The sequence below is a fragment of the Ahaetulla prasina genome, chromosome 8 (assembly GCF_028640845.1).
Source record: "Ahaetulla prasina isolate Xishuangbanna chromosome 8, ASM2864084v1, whole genome shotgun sequence".
NCBI classification, from domain to species: domain Eukaryota; kingdom Metazoa; phylum Chordata; class Lepidosauria; order Squamata; family Colubridae; genus Ahaetulla; species Ahaetulla prasina.
The window spans coordinates 16,504,651-16,528,519 of record NC_080546.1 but is presented as its reverse complement, the minus strand read 5'-3'; the positions used below and the strand labels follow the sequence as shown (position 1 = coordinate 16,528,519).

Below are 23,869 nucleotides of genomic sequence, written 5' to 3'. Positions count from 1 at the left end.
GTATGAAATTCTTGTGTACACTCATGCCTAGGGAATTAAATATTTTGCTCAATGTGTAAAAATACGTAATTTGGATGTTTTGAAAATGTTTAAGTAGTCATGCTGGGCTAAAACAAAGCTGTTCGGAGTACGAAAACAAATCCATTTCCAGATTTGAGCGAATTGAATGTGGTCACCTCTCTGTGGAAGAGACCACACTACAAAAACCCAACATTCAATCCATCACACACGCATATCAGCATTGTCAAGGATGCTGCTAGGCAACAGATAATCATCTTCACTTTACCATTCAGAACAAGGTACAAACACTTGCAATTACATAGCATAGTTTTGTACAGAGTAGGCTTAGGAATAGTAGATTATTTTTTGGTACGGATTTATCCATATAGGTAGGCCTCCACTTATAACCACTTGTTTAGCGACTGCTTGAAGTTGCAATGACATTGTAAAGCATGACTTATGACTGGTCCTCATGCTTAGGACCACTGCAGCATCCCCATGGTCATGTGGTCAAAATTTGGGCGCTTTGGAACCAGCATGTATTTATGATGATTGAAACATCCTGGGCTCACATGACCGCCATTTCTAATCTTCCCAGCCAGTTTCCAACTAGCAAAGTCAATGGACGAAGCTGAGTTCATTTATGCCCACTTGTTTTACTTAACAACTGCAATGATTCATTTAACAACTGTAGCAAAATAGTCATAAGATCGTGTGATTCACTTAACAATTGTACGTATGCTGCATGTATACTGCACGAGTCAAAAAGAGGGCTGTGAAAATATTTACAGACCCCTCACATCCTGGACATAAACTGTTTCAACTCCTACTCTCAAAAAAACGCTCTAGAGCACTGCACACCAGAACAACTAGACAGAAAAACAGTTTTTTTCCTGGATGCCATCACTCTGCTAAACAAATAATTCCCTCAACACTGTCAAACTATGTACTAAGTCTGCACTACTATTAATCGTCTCATCGTTCCCATCACCCATCTCCTTCCACTTATGACTGTATGACTGTAACTTTGTTGCTTTTATCCTTATGATTTATATTGATATTGATTGTTTCCTGATTGCTTATTTGTACCCTACAACTATCATTAAGTGTTGTACCTTATGATTCTTGACGAATCTATCTTGTCTTTTTATGTATACTGAGAGCATATGCACCAGACAAATTCCTTCTGTATCCAATCACACTTGGCCAATAAAGAATTCCATTGACTGGCTTCACAGAAGAAATTCTGGTCTTAATTGTGGTCATAATTCAAGGACATGTACAAATAATTATATATAATGTTACTTAAGTGAAATCTACATGAAATTTCTTATTCAACCTATAGATATATTAGAATTACAATTCAGAATTCCAGGCAACCTTAAAGAACTGTTTTTATATTGTTACCTGAAGCTGTAAATCAGGGAAAACGTAAGAACTATTCTATTTAAATCTTTGCCCACCAGACTTATTAAAAAAATATACTAAACCATGTTTCCAGAGATCATGTCTCCACTCTTTAAGGTCTGTTTGATATTAGTTCAATTCTGCTTTATAGATTCAAGAAAAACAAAAGTTCTTAAAGTGCACTACTGCAACATTTTGTTGACGTTCTCACTGTATGCAGAAATGTAGTATATTAAGAAGGCATAAGAAGGCATAAATCTGGGATGAGCAATAAATTTTTGACGTTAGAAAATTGTGATATCTACATTCCCAAGTGAGACAATCTTAGAAGGAATGCATGGTGTGCTTTCTCTATTACTAATTCTTAGATGGAACCATATTCTGTCCGAATAGCTAACAGCCCTGGCAAAATTTCTCCTCTCCTGAAAATTCATCACAGTTTGAATCATCTGGTTTTTATTACTAACATATTTACTGCCCACTATGGAGCATCCTGTATCATCCTGGTTCTTTGTTATTTTTGGCACACCATTGTCTCAATACCATAGGTAACTCAGCTGGAGTGGGGAGAAAGAGAAGAAAGGCATTTAATGATCCAGTCTGCAATTCTACACAAAAAAAAAAAACCCTTGACCAACATACACTGAAGGAAATTTTCTTTGTTTCTCTCCACGGGAAACGAAGGGCAGGCATTCGGGTACCATTGTGAACTTCAAAAATAAGAACTCCTTTGGAGCAAATGCCTAGCAGAATTCCAGTCTGAGATTTTTTCTCCGGCAGCACACGATGAAAATGTACACCATAATCGGTCAGCCTCTGGCAAATCTACCAAATAGGAAAGAAGAAGTCAGAGAGAGAGAGAGAGAGAGAAATGCATGATATGTATGTTGAAAATACTGTGAGATCAAAATGATTTTTCAGATTGGTTTTACAGTACAATGTACTAGTTCTGCTCCAATCACAGGCTGCCTTTGAAGTTTACATTACAACTAAGTGGGTTACACATTTTATTTCTTAATTCCTAGATTCAATAAACAAGTATGTGCAACCTTTTAGTGACTGAGAGCCAGATTTAAATATTTGGGGGCAGGGTGACAGCAGCCGTGTGCAGGGCAATGAGGTAAATTGTGTAGGACCGTTTCTACAATTGGGCTGGATTAAGGATTTTGTATTATCATTTGGATTTATTTATTCCTTGCTATTTTCTTTTAGATCAGAGGTATCAAACTCGATTTCATTGAGGGCCGCATCAGGGTTTTGGCCCCCAGGGGGAGCAGGGGGGCATGGCCAGCTCGATGTCACTCCTGTTGGGGGCGCCTGTGGTGGCTGAAGAGCTCTGCCAGCGAAAACAGGTTCCTGAGCTCTGTTTTTGGCTGCCACGGCCTCCTGCAACCCTCTGCCAGTGAAAAAGGAGCTCGGGAGGGCCCTCCTGAGCTCTGTTTTCACCAGCAGAGGGTTGCAGGAGGCCGTGGCAGCCGAAAATGGTGCTCGGGAGCCCATCTTCACTGGCAGAAGAACCATGGGCCAGTCTTTCGTTGTTTCCAGGTTGGCTCCATGCACCTCTGGGACAACCATGACCTAGATGACTGAGAAGCTCCATAGACATTATGAGTCGGTATATACAATGCCTTATTTTCTTTGTTGAGTCAACTATATGGTGATACTAACTCATTCAGATCTTTGTGGTGTTGTACTAACTGGATCAAAACTCATTACAAAGTTTCCATCCATTGACTAGATAGGCAGTGATAAATATGGCTTACGCTAAACTTTGGCCAAGGAGCATTTGGGAAATGAAGTCCACGCTGCCAGTCTGCGATAGAATTTTTTGTCATTGCGAGTTGTGCATTTTTATTTGCCCCTTTTTTTTTTACCTTTTTGTTAGAGAAAAGGTAAAAGGGAATAACTGACTGGGTTTCAGTGTTTCTGTGACATCATTAACCAGGTAAAGTTCATTTACCCTGTTTTTGAACTAGTTTTATTTTTAACCCATGAAGTCAACTGATCCTTTTTGAGCATTTGAAAAAGCAGTAGTATCTTCACTGACACAGTTAAATATGTTGTGGGAAAAAGAGGGTTTGTGCGCTCAATATTTATAATGAGATCTTAGTGAATAAATATATATGAAATCCCTCGTTAACTGCAGACTTCAGGACAGGGTGACCAATAACTTGTACATAAGGATATCCCCAACAATTGTTAGAAATATATGTTCCAAACAGTGGTGGGATTCAAAAATTTTTACTACAGGTTCTGTGGGCATGGCTTGGTGGGTGTGGCGTGCTGGGCTTGGCAGGGGAAGGATACTGCAAAATATCCATTTCCACCCCACCCCACTCCAGGGGAAGGGAAGGATACTGTAAAATCTCCATTCTCACCCTACTCCAGAGGAAGGATACTGTAAAATCTTCATTCCCTCCCCACCCCACTAACCTGCTTTCCAGCTCTGTGTGCAGGGCAACAAAAGAAGACCCAGCCGATCAGCTGGGACTTGATCAGCTGGGATTCTGGAGGCAGCGAATAGATGGGGGCGGGGCAAGTTAGAGATGATATTCGCCGGTTCTCCAAACTACCCAAAATTTTTGCTACCGGTTCTCCAGAACCAGTCAGAACCAGCTGAATACCATCTCTGGTTCCGAGCCCTGTTAATGTGGAGGGTTCCCAGATTTCCTGAAAGAGGTAAGATCCAGTTGGCTTCCCCACCACCCCCTTTCATTAGGATAGGAAAACCTTTTAGGAAAACACACAGAATTTCTAACCTTCAGAAATTCTATTTCAGCTTGGTTTTCAGAGGCACCTGCATAGGTGCTGTGCAGTTTTGGCAATTCTTCTTTCACATTAGGTAGCTCCGGATTCTCTATCACTCTTGCTGGCAAATAGTGTTCTGTTCTGAAGTAGGATAAGCCATGTACCTGCAAAGAGAAGCATCAGAGCAACACTGTAAGCCATAGCCCCGATCTTAGCTAGCTGTAACTGGATGCTGTGCCAGTTCAATAATGGTTGAGTAGCATAATCACAGGTGATGCAGAATATGAATACAGCTTCCTTGGTGTTCTCCACACCACTGCCAAAACCTTCCTATCAATCATTTGTCCCAGAATGGTATGCAAGGTCTTTTGTTCAAGCAGGAGGGTGGATTAGAAGACCTCCATGGTCTCCGCCAGCCTTGTTATTCTATGTTCAATCATCACTCCTAGATAATAACATTATAATCATTATAATTATAACATTAATTAAGATCCATATATCAAAAAGTGATCAGATCTTTCTGAAAATTGCAAGCATGGGCTTTTTAAGAACTTAATTTTTACACTGGCAGCAGGGATGTTAAAAATGCTCAACAGAACACACAATTTATTACTTGACTATATAAATAAATAGATGCTGGTATGTTGTAATGAATAAATAAGTCTTCTACTAATAGACCATTATATGCAATGTTTATTCTACAGTTAAGCAGGATGGCTGATGTCTTTCTTCAACTGTTCACATCTGCTAATAGTTGGCAAAACTTCTTGAGTGTACTTTACTGGAGCTATTCTAGAAATCATTTTTCTTCTGACATGTTTTTGCATTTATCCTTTTTGCACAATATTGAATTCACCTCTACAAACCTGATGACAGAATCAGGGTGCTTGTGGCCTTTGGAAAGGCTTTTCTCTAGTCAGTAAGTTAGCAAGTCGAACCATAGATGTAACTAAACAGAGACTGTAGACAAAATGCTTATCAATAGGGAAGATGCTCTGAACAATCATCAAGGCAGTTATGAATCTTTCATGCGTGCTCCGGTTTCCTTTGTATATCATTGTGGTAGTTATAATTAAATCAGGCAGGAAAATAAAAGCATGTCTACCTGAGTATGAGCATGATGGCAGGAACAAATATTTAATTCAGGTTTAGAAATTTAGAAATCATGTTCTGGGCAGGCCTGAATCCACATGCTTGACTATATAGATCAGAGGTGTTAAAACTCGCAGCCCGCAGGCCGGAGTTGGCCATGTCCATCCCCATTTTAGTGCTGGCCATGCCCATCGCCATTTTAGTGAAGGGGGAAAAAGTGATGCCATGAGTTTGACACCCCAATATAGATCATCACTTAAAGCACTTAAAGCACTGATATAGATCATCACTTAAAGCAGGGGTCTCCAGCCTTAGTAACTTTAAGGCTTGTGGACTTCAACTCGCAGAATTCTGGGAATTGAAGTCCACAAGTCTTTTTTTTAAATTTATTTTCATTACAATTTTCTTTTTTTATAACCTTAGTGCATATTCAACAGAACTGTGACATTATTGTATATTTCGGGTCTATCTTCCATATAATTTCTATATACATTATACGCATCTAATCAACAATAGCCATATATATATATATATATATATATATATATGTGTGTGTGTGTGTGTGTGTGTGTGTGTGTGTGTGTGTGTGTTTTCTGAGGTTTTTGCGGGTGTTTGTATGTAGGTCTTTGGTTATTCGGGTTTTCTCCCGCGTAAAATTGGAAGTGTCTTGGCAACGTTTCGACGAAGTCTCATTTGTCATCTTCAGGCTTCAGCTTCGTGCTTCTGGGAGCAAGCACGGCTGAAGCCTGAAGATGACGAATGAGACTTCGAAACGCGCCAAGACACTTCCAATTTTACGCGGGAGAAAACCCGAATAACCAAAGACCTACATACAAAAACCCACAAAAACCTCAGAAAACAAATATATATGTATATATGTATGTATATATATATTACACGGGAGAAAACCCGAATAACCAAAGACCTACGTATATATATATATATATATATATAATTTTCTATTTCTAATGTTTGTCCATGTGTACCAATTTTCCCAGAATGCATACTATTCTGAGTCTTCTTTTTCTTGTAGTTCTATGGTAAGCCTATCCATTTCTGCACAGTCGTATACTTTTTGGATAATCAGACTCTCTGGTGGCATGCTACTATGTTTCCAATATTGCGCGAACGCAATCCTCACCACTGTTAGTATGTGCAAAATCACATATTAGTATGTTTTTTTTTATACAAGTTTTGTCTTAAGCATTCCCAAGAGAAAAGTTTCTGGGCTCAGCTCTATTTGGCATTTTGTTATATCCTGTAGCCATCCCTGTATTTTGACCCAGTACTTCTTCGGTTCAGGGCATACCATGGCACACTAAACCCAGGGTCTCCAACCTTGGCAACTTTAAGACTTGTGGACGTCAACTTTAAGACTTGTGGACGTCAACTTTAAGACTTGTGGACTTGTGGATATCCTGTAGCCATCCCTGTATTTTGACCCAATACTTCTTCGCTTCAGGGCATACCATGACACACTAAACCCAGGGTCTCCAACCTTGGCAACTTTAAGACTTGTGGACGTCAACTTCCAGAATTCCTCAGCCAGAAAACTGGCTGAGGAACTTTGGTAGCTGAAGTCCACAAGACTTAAAGTTGCCAAGGTTGGACACCTCTGACTTAAAGCATAACTTGTACAGGTAAGAAACTCATATTTTCAGAGTGGATGAATTCAAAATAACGATCCTCAAAAGAGGAAGGAGGCTAAAGCTCTGAATGAACATCTCTATTTATGCCTTTTATTCACAAAACTGCTCACACTTTACTCCGTGTCTACCTCAGGTGTGTCCAAAATTGGACCTGTCATTCATTTGAAAGAGATCATTTGTGGAATTTCTGTACAAATTGGCATTGCACGCAAAAGACAATCCTTGTTGCTCTCTGAATTTGCTTGTTTTCTTGCAGACACTTCATTACCCTAACTAGGTAACATCATCAGTGCATCATGTTACCTAGTTAGGGTAATGAAGTGTCTGCAAGGAAACAAGCAAGTTCAGAGCGCACCAAGACCCCCTCATTTCAACCCTGAGCTACAAATATTCTCCTTTATTGAGAAAACATTTTTTAATTATTAGTATAAAGTAAGGTTAGGAGTGTCAGGCGTCGTTGCCTGCTCTGAATGTTCTTCCAGATGCTCCAAATCTGAAGAAATTTCAATGACATTATGAGAACTTTTGCAACTGTGACATGATGATGGTTTTAATAGTTATCACTTTATATGGACCAGAAACACTAAACTTTAGGTTACCAGTTTCCAGAATGAATATTTAAAAAGTGACTGAAATCAGAAGTTTGAGAAACAGTTGCCTCATTATTAGTTAAATTAGTGCATTAATTTTCAGTTAATATTTTCTTTTGACATAAACAGGGAGCCTCCCAGTCCTTTTACTGTTACATTTGTTCCATAAAACTCGATTACTTTGGCTTCAAGACCCTATAATTGGGAGAAGATATTGATCTGAGTTGTATGGCTACAAACCAATTTAATTTGGAAAACCTTTGAATTCTTCTCTTCTGCTTCCCAACTGCAGATCTACTGAACCTTAACGTTTATGTAGCAGCCAAACCAACCAAGATGCATTAAACTACCGTATTTTTTGGAGTATAAGACGCACCTTAGTTTTTGGGGAGGAAAATAAGAAAAAAGCTGATTGGCAGGTGGATTGGCCACCCGGAATACTCCCAATTAGCTGTTCCCAGAGGTGAATTTTAGCAACAGGTTCCTTGGTTTTACAGAGGCATTATTGAGTTTGTCATTTGCACCTCTATAACTGTCTGGTTTGGTTCTGCAACCCAACAGGACAGACACAGACTTCAGAGGATAATTAGAACTGCAGAAAAAATAATTGCTACCAACCTGCCTTCCATTGAGGACCTGTATACTGCACGAATCAGGAAGAGGGCCATGAAAATACTTACAGATCCCTCATATCCTGGATATAAACTGTTTCAACTCCTACCCTCAAAATGATGCTATAGAGCACTGCACACCAGAACATCTAGACACAAGAACAGTTTTTCCCCGAACGTCATCACTGTGCTAAACACATAATTCCCTCAACACTGTCAAACTATTTACTAAATCTGCACTATTAATCTTCTCATCGTTCCTATCACCCATCTCCTTCCACTTATGACTGTTTGACTGTAACTTTGCTGCTGGTAATCCTTATGATTTATATTGATATTGATTGTTTCCTGATTGCTTATTTGAAGCCTATGACTATCATTAAGTGTTGTATCATTAAGTGTTAAATTTGTACCCTATGACCTTAAGTGTTGTAAGTGTTGTACCTTGATGAAGATATCTTTTCTTTTATGTACACTGAGAGCATATGCACCAAGACAAATTCCTTGTGTGTCCAATCACACTTGGCCAATAAAAATTCTATTCTATTCTGTTCTTGGTTGTGAGCTCTGTGCCTTGCTTTCGTTTGCTTTTTTTTCTGCCTCTGAAACTCTGTTTCAGAAAAAACTTTTTTCTGCCTCTGAAAGCCTCCAAAACAAAACTTCAGAAAAAAGCCTCTGAAGCTCTGTTTGGGGGCTTCGTTTCTGATGCTTTTTTCAGTCTCTGAAACCCCTGTTTGAGAAGCTGGGTGGGGCTACATTTGGAATATAAGACGCATCCAGATTTTCACCCTCTTTTTTTGGGGGAAAAGGTACGTCGTATACTCCAAAAAATACGGTATAAAATAAGCATAGAATTGAGAGGTCGCCAACAAGTGAAAAAAAACTCCTCTCCTTACTTCATCTTGGTAATCTCCATATTCTGCCTGGAGGGCCAAGGAAGCCAACAATAAGGCTGTTTCATCATCACAGTGTATCTTCTCTTCTAGAAGATCTTTCCTTAACTGCAGGTAGTACTGATGATACGTCAAGGTGTGCCTGGACCAAATCAAAAGAGGTGAGAAAAAGAAATAAACAGATCATGTGATGTGGAAAATAATGACTATACACAGATTAACTCAAGGCAACGATTCTCTTTTATACAATGGCCCTTTTGTATGACAAGGTTAACTGGATAACAGGGGAACAGGTTGAAGTGTCATGATTATGTCATGAGTGTTGAACTCATGGCATCACGTTGCCATCATGTGACGTTTCGTGACATTTTTTCCCCTTGGCGGAGTTGGGGTGGGCGTGGCCTGCATGTGACACATCCGGCCCACGGATTGCCAGTTTGACACCCCTGCATTATGTGAATGGGGTTCTTTTGCCAGGATTTTAAATTGATTTTAGTTTTCATTTTATGTCTTAAGTCTTTATATTATGTTTTTACATTTGGTAGTGCATGTTTGAGCAGAAACCTGAGTTATAAATTAAATGAATGAATGAATGAATGAATCAAGGTCTTGTAACAGGTATTTCTCCAGCACTGCAGGATGCATGTGACAAACATAAGGGAAATTCAACAATTCCAGGTTTCCATGATGCTTTGAAAAACTTTGAACCACCTTTGTTTCATAATCATGTTCCCCAAGAGAGATTCGTCTGGCTAGACACTCCACATCAGAACGGGGGTGGGTGGGTTCAAATGCAATAGCAATTTGCATTTGCTATAAACAACATGAAAATACATTGGGCTGTCAGAGAAATATTTAGTTATTCCAACACTACATTTGCCCTATTGCCTGTATGTAATTCATGCACATCATCATCATCTACTTTTAATGACCCCATAATGCCTTGTGGAGTTTTGTTCAACGGATATATTCTCATTGTGCCCAGAAAGAGAAATATTTGTCTCTACCTAGGATCAAACTCACAGGCTCCTGATTATGAGGCGAGAGCTCCACCTCTAGGCCACCACACCACTCAAGTAATTCATGCACATGCTAGCATGGAATTCCTGACAGTCAGGATATTGTTAACAGAATAGCAGGTTGGGACCATCCCTTTGTTACCCTTCCCCTGCTATCCAACTAAGGAATAGAAAGTAGAACAGAGTGGTCGTAATTGTGTGTGACTTGTAGAAAGCAAGACTACTTGGGAGCATGTTGACTTCCCCAGTAAAACAGGACCATGTGAGAAGAATGATTCTAAAACACAACACAGATATACTCACTGAATCAGACTAATGTCATCCACAAAGAACTTAATCCGGAAGTACAAGATGAAGTTTACAGTGTTTTTGTTCCTTTTCTTAGATTCTTCCTTCCAGCCATCAGGGGCTACTTTAGTTAGCTTCAGCTCTGGATCGATGAAGAAGTACTCATTTTCTGTCATCGAAAGGTAAATCAACCCAGAACATTCATAAGACATAGCAATTCAGTTCAGTGGTGAAATTCAAATTATTTTACTACCAGTTCTGTGGGCGTGGCTTGGTGGGCGTAGTATTGCTTGGTGGGCGTGGCAGGGGAAGGATACTGCAAATCCCCATTCCCACCCCACTGCTGGGGGAAGGATATTGCAAAATCTCCATTCCTGCCCCACTCTGGGGCCAGCCAGAGGTTGCATTTGTCGGTTCTCTGAACTACTCAAAATTTTTGCTACCGGTTCTCCAGAACCTGTTAGAACCTGCTGGATTTCACCTCTGGTTCAGTTGCTCTGTTTTGGTGATATATCCACAAGTGGTCTCTCAAACATGCAATTCTATTTGTTCAACAGAAGGAAATCATCCTCCATCAGAGGAATTTAACTTTGAACGGCTGCATATAGGATTAAGCTATCAGCTGATTCACTTAATGAATGCAGAAAACAAAGCAAAGTGGATAATATAAGAATTTCTGAGAGCCAGGGCAGGGACAGATTCCAGTCTATAGTGATGTACTACTGGCTGATGAAGTAAAGTTTTCTAATGGCTGTCTGAGGCCCAAATGAACCATCCCTTAGTAGATGTGGTGGTTACTTCCTGGAATCCTCAAAAATGATCTGCTAGCTGGGGAATTCTTGGAATTGAAGTCCACATACTGAAGGATTTCCAGGTTGGGGAAGGTTTACCTACATATTCCCAACCCTGTTGTCTCCTATATTACTTTCAACCATCAAATTGCCAATGAATAGAGTAGAGTAGAATAGAGTAGGGTAGAGTAGAATAGGGTAGAGCAGAATAGTTGGAAGGGACCTTGTTGGACCTCTTCTAGGCCCCCTGCTCAGGCAGGAAACCCTATACCAGTGATGGTTAACCTTTTTGGCACTGAGTGCCAAAACTGGAGCATGCATGCACGTTGGAGTCCCGGAACCCGGAAGAAAGCAGCTGGCTGGTGTGCATGTGCACGGCGGCCAGCTGCACTTCTGGGTTCCGTTGCGCACATGTGCACTGGCCAGCTGGTCTTTGCGCGAAGACCAGCTGACTGGCACGCATGTCTGTGCCAGAACCCAGAAGACAGCAGCTGGCTGCCAAGTGCATGTGTGCAGCTGTCCGGCACGCATGTGCACGACGGAACCCAGAAGAGCAGTTGGTGATGGTACATGTGCCCATGGAGAGGGCTCTGTGTGTCACCTCTGGCACTCATGCCATAGGTTTGCCATCACAGCCCTATATCATTTCAGACAAATGGTTGTCCAATCTCTTCTTAAAAACTTCCAATGTTGGAGTATTTATTTATTTATTTATTTATTTATTTATTTATTTATTTATTTATTTATTTATTTATTTTATTTTGTCACAACAATATATGTAGGTATCATACAAAAAGATTATATAGTAAATAAACACATATATGGGTAAATATAAGGAGGTATAAGCATATATATAGGAAGAAGAAAAGAAAAACAATAGGACAGGAACGGTAGGCACGTTTGTGCGCTTATGCACGCCCCTTATGGTCCTCTTAGGAATGGGGTGAGGTCAATAGTAGAAAGTTTTTGGATAAAGCTTTTAGGATTATGGGAAGAGACCACAGAGTCAGGTAAAGTATTCCAAGCACTGATGATTCTGTTACAGAAGTCATATTTTCTGCAATCTAGATTAAAGCGGTTGACATTAAGTTTAAATCTATTAGTTGCTCTAGTATTATTGCAATTAAAGCTGAATTTACAACTTCTGGAGGCAAGTTGTTCCACTGATTGGTTTAACTGTCAGGAAATTTCTCCTTAGTTCTAGGTTATATAATATTCTTTCCACATTTACCTTTCTGGATCAGGATATTGTGCCAGACTTCACGTGGGGAAGGAAAAAATAATTTTTACACACCCTTTCATTTTCTCCACTTAAATTTCTTCTGAAAAGGCTATTTGAATGGTAACATACATGTTTTTGCTATGAGAACAAATTGCAGGGGATTTTTAATTAAGAAAATGACATAGGGAAAAAATAATTGTTCCCCTTTCTCTACAAACCTGTTTCAATTCAAACCAGCTGTCTCTATTACGGGAAACAAATTTAGAGAGAAAGACGAATTTGCATATCTCTGTCACCAAGGCTAGTCTGTTCCCAGGAAGAATATGGAATTTATTTTTGTGCTCAGTAATGACTCGATACGACAGTTACCATTTGGTATCAAAGGAAAAATATCCAGAGTTATGCAATATTTTTCTCACCTTTTAAGGAAGCTAATCCAAACAAGTGATGCTCCATTAAACCAATATGGGCGACTACCATATCAAATACATCTTTGCATAAGGTCTTAGTATCACAAGTCAGTTCTAGTCTTTGGCCACTTAAAAGCATGATGTTGACTTTCCGACGATTGTCTTCATTCTTCCCTTTCTTGTTCTGATTAAAAAAAAAAAACTATCACCAATGACACAAAACTGCATATACAGGGCCATAAATGGTCAAAAGCAGTGATGCCGAACCTTTTTTTCCTCGGGTGCCGACACCAATAATGCAACGCCCCCCCCCCGCAGGCCCTACCCCCAGCGCAAGCATCCACGACCATCATTGCGCTGCACACACACCCACGCCCCATTTTTGGTCCCAGGAGGCTTCAGGGAGGCATGCTAGCACCAAAACTAGGTTGAAGCAAAAACGAGGCGCAGGGCGTGCGCTCCACCTTCTCCACCCACTGAGCGTGACCCCTACCCCCCGTGCATGCACACGCGACCCCCCCACCTCATGCATGCACATGTGACACCCTTCCACCCTCCGGCGCATGTGCGCGCATCTCCCGGCAGAGACCCGAAAATCAGCTGGCTGGCGGGAGGCATGCAGTGGAACTGACCTTGGCATTGGCTCGTGTGCCCGCAGAGATGGCTCCAAAGGCCACCTGTGGCGCACGTGCCATAAGTTTGCCATCACAAGTCAAAAGCATCATTTTTTTTAAACAAATATCCACTTTTCTAATATGACAGAGGAAATGGAAAGTGAGGGGAATGTCAATTTTTTTAAAAAAAATCAAAATTACACACAGAGAAATACAATACTGCAGTATGGCAGTTCATATCAACTAGGACTATATGCAGGGTTGTTGTTTTTCTGCCACATTCCTTTTTTTAAATATATGCAGGAGGATATGACCAAGGTACTGTCAGCTACTCAAATACTAAACGTTCCACTAAATGATATCACTTCTCTATTTCAGTTACCTTGCTGTCAGAAAACATGATTTATAAAAAATGTACCACACAGCTACTGCTAAGACAGAATGTGTGATGAAAGGGAAACAGTAACCACATAGATCATCTGCATTATAGAAACACCATTAAGAAATTCCAAATTCCATTAATTTCAAAGTACTAAGAACGATGTAAAAAGCAAGCTAGTTATATTGGAGCAACATAGACCCAAACTTCAGAAGTCTTTTTAAAAAATGTATTACCGTAGAGTGTTCTCAAGACTACAGGCTGATAACCTAATAATCTCCTACAAGGAGAGAGCCCCTATTTAAAAAAAACAAAAAAACTCCTTGCATTGTTAACAATGTCAAAGAAAACATTAATCTACACAAAGAGGAAAATTCTGACACCGGGGGTGAAGGATCAGTTATGTAGTCAGAAGTGAAACAAAAAGTTGTAACCCAGCACAAAATCATATCATCCTCATGAAGTAAATTGCAAAGTTGTTTAATAGAATAAATATAATTTAAACAGGGAAGACAAGGAAAGGGAGTTATCTGAACTGGACAATATGATAGACCAGTAATGACTAACCTTTTCTGGACCGAGTGCCCAAAGTGGGCACACCCGAACCCGCAAAATGCAATGTGCGTGCGTGCGATCCTGTGCATGAGCCCCGCCCTTGCGCATGTGTGTGCGCCCCCCCTGCACACACACCTCCGCATGTGCACATGGCCCCCCACATGTGCACACGGCCCCCCTGAAAGCACCCCGCTTCCACATGCTCCCCACTCTCCCGTGCATGGGCCCCCCGCACACCCCCGTGAATGTGTGGCAGAGACCCAAATACCAGCTGGCTGGCGGGAGGTGTGCGCACATGTGCAGCAGAGCTGAACTGGGGTGATGTTTCACGTGCCATCAGAGAGGGCACTGCGTGCCACCTCTGGCATGCGTATCATAGGTTCGCCACCCCAAATTTCCCAATCTCTAGAGGTGGTGTTGAAAGCTCATGGTGATTGTCACACAACTTATCAGATAAATATTGCACGTGGAGCTTAACATTCAGAGAACGTTAAACCAATTATTGTCTAAAAAGGGGGAACAAAGAATCCACTAAGAGAAATCAAGCAATTAAGAGTATAGGAGGGATTTTATAGGACAAGAAAAACCCCATTAAGATAATCACATACCATGCCATCAGATCACTGCTAGTTATATGCTACTTACTGATAAGTACATTTACAACAAAGGTCTTACCAAAATTGATTTTGGCATATCCAAGGAGGCAAAGGGTTCAATGGTAGTTTTTACGAACTCAGGACCAAAGAAATTCTGCAAATGAGAGAAACTCATTTTAGCATTCGGCATCAAAACTGATAAGCAACTGAAGACTTGACAAGAATAAAGCTCATAGTTATTACAGAGGGGAATTGAGGACTGAATGAAATGAAGAGCTATTATTATGTTATGGACACATAATAAATCTATTCATTTCTAGGATTCCATTAGACAAACATTCTGTACATTAAACAAATAAATGTTTGTCTAATTAAATAATTGCACTGCGAAACCTGTTGTTTTCCAGATCGGTTGGGAAAATGACTATTTCCCTAGAAATTCCCATCCCAAGAATTTATCTTGGAATTCTGGAAACTGTAATCCCAACATAAGGCATCAGGATGAAGAAATATAGAGGCAGCAAAAAAACAACAACAACACAATAGGTCTTTCTAAAACATATGCAATGTTAGAGAAGCAATCTAATTGTATTGGGGAGATTTGGAAAAGGTCAACAGCAACAGCAGGAAACATTCCAGGATACTACTGAGTCATTGGTTTCTAATTGGTCATGATCAGTGGTGGGATCCTGCCGGTTTAACAACTGGTTCAGTGGTCACATGCTTCACGCGAGCACTCCGGACGTACCTGACGCACGCTGTGCGTGCATGCACAATTTTATGAAAACTTATTTTCCGCGTTACTGCTGGGGAGTAACACAGCTGAGGCGTGGCAATCTGCTCTGCTGTGCAAATCAGCGGAGGTAGGCAAAAGCCTTTCACGCTGAAATGTCTCAACCATACGAGAGGGAGATCGTTAAAGAAGGTCAAATCTGAGGAATTTGCTAAGCTAAGAAAGACACGTCTGTCCAAGCCGGAGCGAGTCAATAAACTGGATACTCACAGGAAAAGGCGGGATTTAAAAAATCAGCAGACTTGGTCCTATTGGCTGACAGACAGAGTCTACCCATGCCTGACTGCCATTCCCACCAAGCAGGTGAAGATATAGGTCAGTAAAGCGCAGGGGCAGGCCCACCTGATCATCGCAGTGAACCGGTTCGCTTCTAGCTGATCGTTGGAGCTACCGGTTCACCCGAACCGGTCAAATCCTACCACTGGTCATGATGTTGGTGTCAAAATACACCATATTTATATAGTGACACTATAGATTAGGTGCACTTGCTTAAACTATCTATGCTACTGTTGGGGCATGTAGTAAGAATCTCAAGAATCTCCATAGGGATAACATTTTCTAAGACAGAATGGCTTTAATGGCCTATCAGAATATCAACCATTAAATATAAATACACACACACACAAATATGTGTGTGTACACACAGACACACACACCATATGAGGGAGGAGCTGAGTAGATGTGTTAACCTCTCCAATCTGCTTAGCACAATGCTTTTTTAAAAGATGCAATCCTTGGCCCATCAGTGTCTTAACATTACCCTTAGCTTCCTTTGCGTCATGGCTGTTTCCAAAGCAATTTCTCTAAGTGGATCCTTTGTCATATCAAGCACGGTTGGCCTCACCAGGTCTCCAGGATAGAGGCTGAGCCGAGACTGCCGGAGCGCCATTTTAGCTTGCAGTTGCATCATTTCCTCCTCCTGGCGCTTCAACATTACTTCTTGGCTCAACAGGCTGTCTTCAGGAGTTGCTTCATACTGCCTGTGGATGAAAAGGAAAGTAAACGGATTGCCATGACAATGAATGAGTGGTTCTGTAGCACAATTTAATAGAAAACCCAGCTTACAGATTCATAAAACTGTGGAGTTGAATGAGACCATACAAATTATCTAGTTGAAGCCTTGACAATGTGTAGGAAAGCCAATTAAACCATCTTTGAGAGGTAGCTGTCTAGTCTTTCTTAAAAACTTCCAGAAATAGAGATCTCACAATCCTGCAGATAGATTGTTCCATTGTTCAGATCTTATAGTCAGGAAGTTTTTTCTTATTTTAAGGAACAAAATAACTTTGGAAATGAAGATAAATATGGGGGAAAGAGCCATTTTTTTTGCCCTTCCTTTATCTCTTTAGTTGATTAAAGGCAGATCCTAAGCATCTTTGCTTAGCAAGAAGATCCTGGGACAAAGGAGTGAGGTGGGAATGGGGATTTTGCAGTATCCTTTCCCTGCTACGTCCACAAAGCCACACTCACAAAGCCATACCATGCCCACAAAACCATGCCCACAGAATCGGTAGTAAAAAAATTTGGATTTCACCACTGCCATGAATTCCATAGCTGTCTGTATATGTGGCTTTTTTTCACTGCAACACATGTATATGCAGAGTTGAATTAGAAATGCAACTAATTATCTGCTGTTATGATGGCTGGAGGAGGAGGAGGAGAACAACAACAACCACAACCACAACTCTGTGGTTGTAAGCTAATTAATATATGGAAGTTCCTTCTATTTAAATGTGAATTTTAATTTTAACTTCTAAGAATCTCTCAAAAGCCTTTCTTTACTTGATTAAGTAAAGATGCAACTCAACCCCTGAACCTCTTGGTTTGCTTTCTTAAATCAGGATACAGGAATTACTTATTAACTTGGTGCTGGCATGATTACCACTCAGCTGGAAAATGAATATATGCAGAAGAAATATTTGTCTCTTGTACTTACTGAAGCGTTGTTGCATATGCTGTTACTACCAAGGCTAAGGAATGAATTAAGTAATGCAGAATAAAAAATGAAGGAAAGGTTTGGAGAGCAGAAAGACAAAATATCAGAATAGCAAGGTACAAATTTAACTTACAGAATGAAATATCCCAGAGACCAATTGATTTAGGGACAGAGATATTTTAAGCAGAAGATTCTTCAGCACATCGCCATTAGCCAAAGTTTACCTTATACAATATCCTTTATTTCTTACATGGATTATTTTACCCCACAGCCTAATAGTATTATTATTTGTGTCAGGGGCAGGCAAGCAAACAGGGCCAGCCATAAACAGCTAGAATACGCATGTTTATTACCTCTACTTATGTTATAAGAATCTCGCCAGACTCTGTTTCCCTGGAAACACCTAAGTAAGACTTCATGGATCTTGGGGAAGATAAAGCATATGTCACTTGTGGCTGTGCAATGATTCCAAGCTAGGCCCCCATTTGACCCCTCATTCCAGCTTAGCTGGCAGTTTCCCAAAAATTGGGTGGACAAATAATAAAAAGTCTGGTTAGTAGACATTGCAGAACCCGGAGACAGAAGAAGAGAAAAAACTGGAGAAAATCACAAAATATAAAGACTTCCAAACAGAAGTAGAGCAACTGTGGCAATAGAAAACAAAGACAATATCAATAATAATAGGCATATTATTCTAAAACAACTGGAGCACTACTTGAACACCGTTGGCATTGACAAAATCAGTCAACTGCAAAAGGCAACTTTACTTAGAACATATTATACCCTGCAATGATACTTTTCACACTATTAAATAACAATTACTGCCTATCCCAGATCCTTGGGAAGGACTTGATAGGTGGACAAAAATGCCAAATCCAGTCTAAACATCTGGTTGATTATATGACCTACCATAATAATAGTTCACACTAATTGGATCTGCACATATGTTACACCAATTCATTATCACATCCTAGTTTCTTGGGAAGAATTTGATGTTTCTGAAGGCCAACACCAATTGCAAGACTTGGCAGTTGTGATTCATGTTTGTATATAGAGTAGAAGAGAAAGAATAAATAGAATTTTTTATTGGCCAAGTGTGATTGGACACTCAAGGAATTTGTCTTGGTGCATATGCTCTCAGTGTACATAAAAGAAAAGATACGTTCATCAAGAATTCTAAGGTACAACACTTAATGATAGTCATAGGGTACAAATAAGCAATCAGGAAACAATATCAATATAAATCGTAAGGATACAAGCAACAACGTTACAGTCATACAGTCATAAGTGGAAGGAGATGGGTGATGGGAACGATGAGAAGATTAATAGTAGTGCAGATTTAATAATAGTTTGACAGTGTTGAGGAAATTATTTGTTTAGCAGAGTGATGGCATTCGGAAAGAAGAGTAGAACTGGAAAAAAATAAAAAAACCTGAAAACAGAAGTAGAACGACTGTGACAAAAGAAAGCAAAGACAGTACCAATAGTAACAGGTGCCTTGAGTGCAATCCAAAACAATCTGGGGCACCATTTGAACGTCATCAGCATTAACAAAATGATCATCGATCAATTGGAAAAAGCAGTTTTAATTGGAACAGCTTACGTCCTGCAGACCATGCCTCTAACACCAGCATCTGCCTATCCCAGAATATTAAGAAGGATTCAACAGGTCGATAAAAATGCCAATTCCAGTCTGAACATCTAGCTGACAGTGCAGCGAAACACAATAATATAAAATATATTTTTAAAAATCAATCACTCTGGGCCGGGGGTGTCAAAACTCGATTTCATTGAGGGCCGCATCAGGGTTGTGTTTGACTTTGCGGGGGAGAGGGAGGTGGATGGGTGGGCGTGACCAGGGTGGCCATGGCCAGTTTGACATCACTTGTAGGACCACCTGTTGTGGCCCGGGCGGGGATGGGTGGATCTTCCTGCAGCCCTCTGCCAGTGAAAATGGCGTAGGCCAGATATAAGCACCCTGCGGGTGAAATCCGGCCTGAGGGCCTTAAGTTTGACACCTTAAGCAAAGTGCTCTGGGCATATAACTTTACTCTGCTGCAGAAAAAAATCTGCATGTTCAGATTTTCTCAACTTTACACACCTGCAAAAATCCAGGGTTCAGCATTGTAACCTGACACGTTAAATAAAGGAGTGACATGTTAAGTTATGGTTAAGTTATGTTAAGTTATGAAGGGCCTGTTTCCTCAGATTTGAAGAAAAAGGGAGGATGTTAGACTGAAAAGATAATTATGCCCCTCCAACCACAGCACAAAAACGCTCGGTAATCATTTTATGCTGTGTTTTTTAACCCAGATTTTGCCCTCAGTTCATCACATTCGAGGCAATTTAAAATCTTCCTTAGGTTTTAAAGTTGTGTTTTTCCTTTTTTTCCCAGCAGGATCTTAGCTGTGGACATGATCTATCTTTGCTTTGCTTGTGATGTGGTTGATGATGAAGTCAAAGATTTGAGATCTGCCCTCAGCAGTTATTTTGGCTTTGGCTCCAGAAGTTTCCACAGGGCCTTTTGACAGTGTAATGACTGACCAAGTCCTTGTCAGGCCTTACACAGACTTCTTATGGAGGTAGATTTAACGCTCTTCTGGAATAGTGCTAAGCCAGCATTTCAAATATAGATTTCGTGGTGTTTTTTTTAAAAAAAAAAAATACTAAACTTCTGCTTGGGGAAAAAAGGATTGGTTGTAAAGAAAGTGCTAGTCCTATGCTTCAAGAAGGATTTAAATTGAGAAATAGAGCCAGATTCTGTCAGCTATATAACTGTTGGTTCTGTTATCAGTGAGTGAAATACAGGTAGTCCTCAATTTATGATCATAATTGAGCCCAAAATTTCTGTTGCTAAGTGAGACACTTGTTAAGTGAATTTTACCCCATTTTACAACCTTTCTTGCCTTTTTCCTGTTAAGTGACTCACTGCAGTTGTTAAGTTAGTAACACAGTTGTTAAGTCAATCTGGCTTCCCCATTGACTTTGCTTATCAGAAGGCCACAAAAGTTGACCACATGACCTCAGGACACTGCAGCCATCATAAATATACCTAACCATGGGGATACTGCAATGATCGTAAGTGTGAAAAACGCTCATAAGTTTTTTCAGCGACATTATAACTTCAGTCACTAAATGGATTGTTTTAAGTCGAGGACTACCTGTACGATATAGGTTTCCTGCTGCTTCTGCTGCCGAGGTGTTTTGTCCAGCTGGATTTCTATTTGAGGTAGGGAGATGGCACTCTGCCAACTCCTTAGGCTACTTCTTGGTGTTCCTAGCCACAGTTACTCACAGCTAGCACTGAAATTTCCTCGTGGCTATAACTGAAGGCAGAAAAAATTCAAACTGCGCCACTACTACCATCCTGCTTCACCAACATCCTGTTGTGGCCCGCCGGTGGCCAGCAGAGTGGAACAAGGTTAGGATTAGGATTAGGGTGAGGAAATTGGGGAGGAATATGGGCCAGTCCTGGGGGCTGGGGAAAGCTCGGACGAGGGTCAAACACAACCTTGATCTGACCCTCAATGTAATTGAGTTTAAGGAGACTTCCGCTGGCAACGCAGGCTTCGCGGACGTTCCTTTGGGATCGTCTGCCCTGGGTTTCGTCAAACCGTCCCTGACAGCGTACATGGGCTGTCAAACGGTTTGGGATTCCCTCCCCCGGATGAAGGGGGAGGGAAGAGTGGTCAGGATTTGGGTAGAGCTCCCCGGGATCCCCTGGAATTTAACCAGGGGATCGAAGGGTGAGAGCTCCCCTTTAGCCTGACGAAGCTCCGTGCCCAGGGTGCTTCTGTTTATACAGAACGAGAAGCCGCGACCATCTCTGTGTCAAGATTTATTCCTAAAGAGAATTCAACACAGACAGAGCAAAGCAGGAGGACTAGCAAGAATTTGCAAGTAATAAATCTTAACTTCAGCTCATAAATAGCTTTCCTTTGAACTAACTTTCAACTTGAGTGGATTTAAAATGGCGTTTGCAATAAACAAAGGAAAACGAAACTATAAAGAAGAAGAATATAACAAGCTACTTTTACAAGAACTGTTAATGATTTTTCTCCTTTTACCTTTTCTTTATCACAATGTTTAAGAAGAAAAGTTTATTGAAATTTTTCTTTTTCTCTTTTGGTAGATTTTACAGTTTATGAATGGCTCTTAAGCAAACAGAACTAACTATTAAAATCTTGCAAACTTTTTCATTTTAAATACGGAAACTTTTATTTTTTATTTTTTATTTTTAATAGAGAATTTGCAAGTAATAAATCTTAACTTCAGCTCTTAAATAGCTTTCCTTTGAACTAACTTTCAACTTGAGTGGATTTAAAATGGCGTTTGCAATATACAAAGGAAAGCGAAGCTATAAAGAAGAAGAGCATAACAAGCTACTTTTAAAATGAAATGAACAAGAACTGTTAATGATTTTTCTCTTTTTACCTTTTTCTTTATCACAATGTTTAAGAAGAAAAGTTTATTGAAATTTTTCTTTTTCTCTTTTGGTAGATTTTACAGTTTATGAATGGCTTTTAAGCAAACAGAACTAACTATTAAAATCTTGCAAACTTCTTTATTTTAAATATGGATCTTTTTTTTTATTCTCTTCTTTTTTCTTTTTTTTTTAATAGGAACTTTTGGAGGCTTATCTTTTCTTAATAAGTTTTTAAACAAGAGATTTTTACACCAATATATTAAGGATTGGAAAGTCTTTATTGTTAGATGTTAAGCTGATTGGGTGAGTAGATGGAGGAAAATGTGTAAGGAAATGTGTAAGGGAATGTGTAAGATAGAAGACAAGGGGAAGGAGAATGCTTAAGGTGATTTTGATGGTATTTTCTTTTTTTAATATATATACATAGGGTTTAATTTTTACAACTGACTTATTTTGGGTATATCACTATTTGATATATGTGAGGTATAAAGGAATGGGAAGATGGAATATTGTTTAACTTTTGGAGGACAGATAGAAAAATTTATGGATGTAATGTTGGTATTTGGTTAAATAGAATTTAATTGTTATAATTGATATATTTTGGATATAAGTTATAATTTTAATAATGTTATTTGTTAGATGTAAGGTAAATTGAAGAAATATTAATATTTGTAATGTTATTTGATTTATGTAAGTGATATTCTTGGAGATTGAAAATGTGTAAGGAAATGTGTAAGATAGAAGACAAGGGGAAGGAGAATGTTTAAGATGTGATTTTGATGGTATCTTTTTTTTATATATATATATAGGGTTTAATTGTAAGGTAAATTGAAGAAATATTAATATTAGCAATGTTATTTGATTTAGGTAAGTGATATTAAAGATATGAGAAGATAGAATATTGTTTACTTTTGGAGATTGGATAAAATTTAAGAATTTAAGCTGGAAATATGAATTATGTTTGGGACACTGTTAAGGAAGAAAGGTGTATTATAGAAGAATTTTGATGAATACTGGAAGATGGAATATCGTTTTGGTCTTGATCGATGAAGATTGGATATATATTTGGTCTTAATTGATGAAGATATTTTATTGATGAACTGAAAATACTAACTTAATTGGAAGATTCTGAAGATTTTAGGAGTGGAATGGACTGATATATAATGGACTGGAAGAAGAATGTTTTTTTTGTTTTGGAAGGGAGTTAAGGTCTTGATTTATGTTGTATTTTAATTTATGATTGTTAATTTTATACCCTGTACTTTGTTCTGGGAAGTCTGGGGTGGGAGGGGGGAGGGAGGGGAAGGAATGTAAAGGAATGGTTGAAGATATGTAATTAAGAAATAGAAATAATTTGAAATGAAAGCGGGGCTGCTCAGCTGCCATTTCAGAAGGAATGGAGAGGAGAGGAGAGGAGAGTGAAGGAAGAAAGCAGGTAGGAAGAGAGAGGTAGAAAAGGGGAAAGGAGAGGAAGAAGAAAGGGAAAGAGAGAGGTTAGAAAGGGTGGAAGAGAAGAGTAGGGAAAGAGGAGAGGACGTAGAAAAGCGAAGGAGAGGAAGGATGAAGAAAGTAGAAGAAAGTAGAGAAGGGAGGAGGAAGGTTTGTTAAGGAAGGAAGTGGTAGCTGGGCAGGTCCGAATAAGTAACAAATGAAAGTTAATGATTAATGTTGAATAAGAGACTGTATATTGAATAGGTTGTTGGAAAATGAAAATAAAACTTTTTACACAAAAAATGTAATTGAGTTTAACACCCCTGAATTAGATGGTTATTTTCCTTAGATAGCGAATAACACCCGTCCCATTGCAATTCTATGGCTCCATATTATGGTAGTTTTATTACGGTTATCTT

At 39.6% G+C, this 23,869-nt stretch overlaps 1 protein-coding gene across 8 annotated transcripts in view; it reads right to left on the bottom strand.

Annotated features, from left to right (window-relative positions):
• PTPN13 (protein tyrosine phosphatase non-receptor type 13) overlaps positions 1 to 23,869 on the bottom strand; it is a 199,086-nt gene that overhangs the window by 80,434 nt on the left and 94,783 nt on the right. For 7 of the 8 annotated variants that reach the window (XM_058192077.1, XM_058192069.1, XM_058192073.1 and 4 more), the window contains exons 10-16: positions 16,418 to 16,637; positions 14,944 to 15,018; positions 12,730 to 12,904; positions 10,313 to 10,466; positions 8,994 to 9,132; positions 4,167 to 4,319; positions 2,050 to 2,232 (exon numbers count right to left, since the gene is read on the bottom strand). In XM_058192077.1, coding sequence (XP_058048060.1) covers positions 2,050 to 2,232; positions 4,167 to 4,319; positions 8,994 to 9,132; positions 10,313 to 10,466; positions 12,730 to 12,904; positions 14,944 to 15,018; positions 16,418 to 16,637 — 1,099 coding nt within the window. The remainder of the gene's footprint in view (positions 1 to 2,049; positions 2,233 to 4,166; positions 4,320 to 8,993; positions 9,133 to 10,312; positions 10,467 to 12,729; positions 12,905 to 14,943; positions 15,019 to 16,417; positions 16,638 to 23,869) is intronic. The other variant, XM_058192075.1, reaches the window with a different exon arrangement.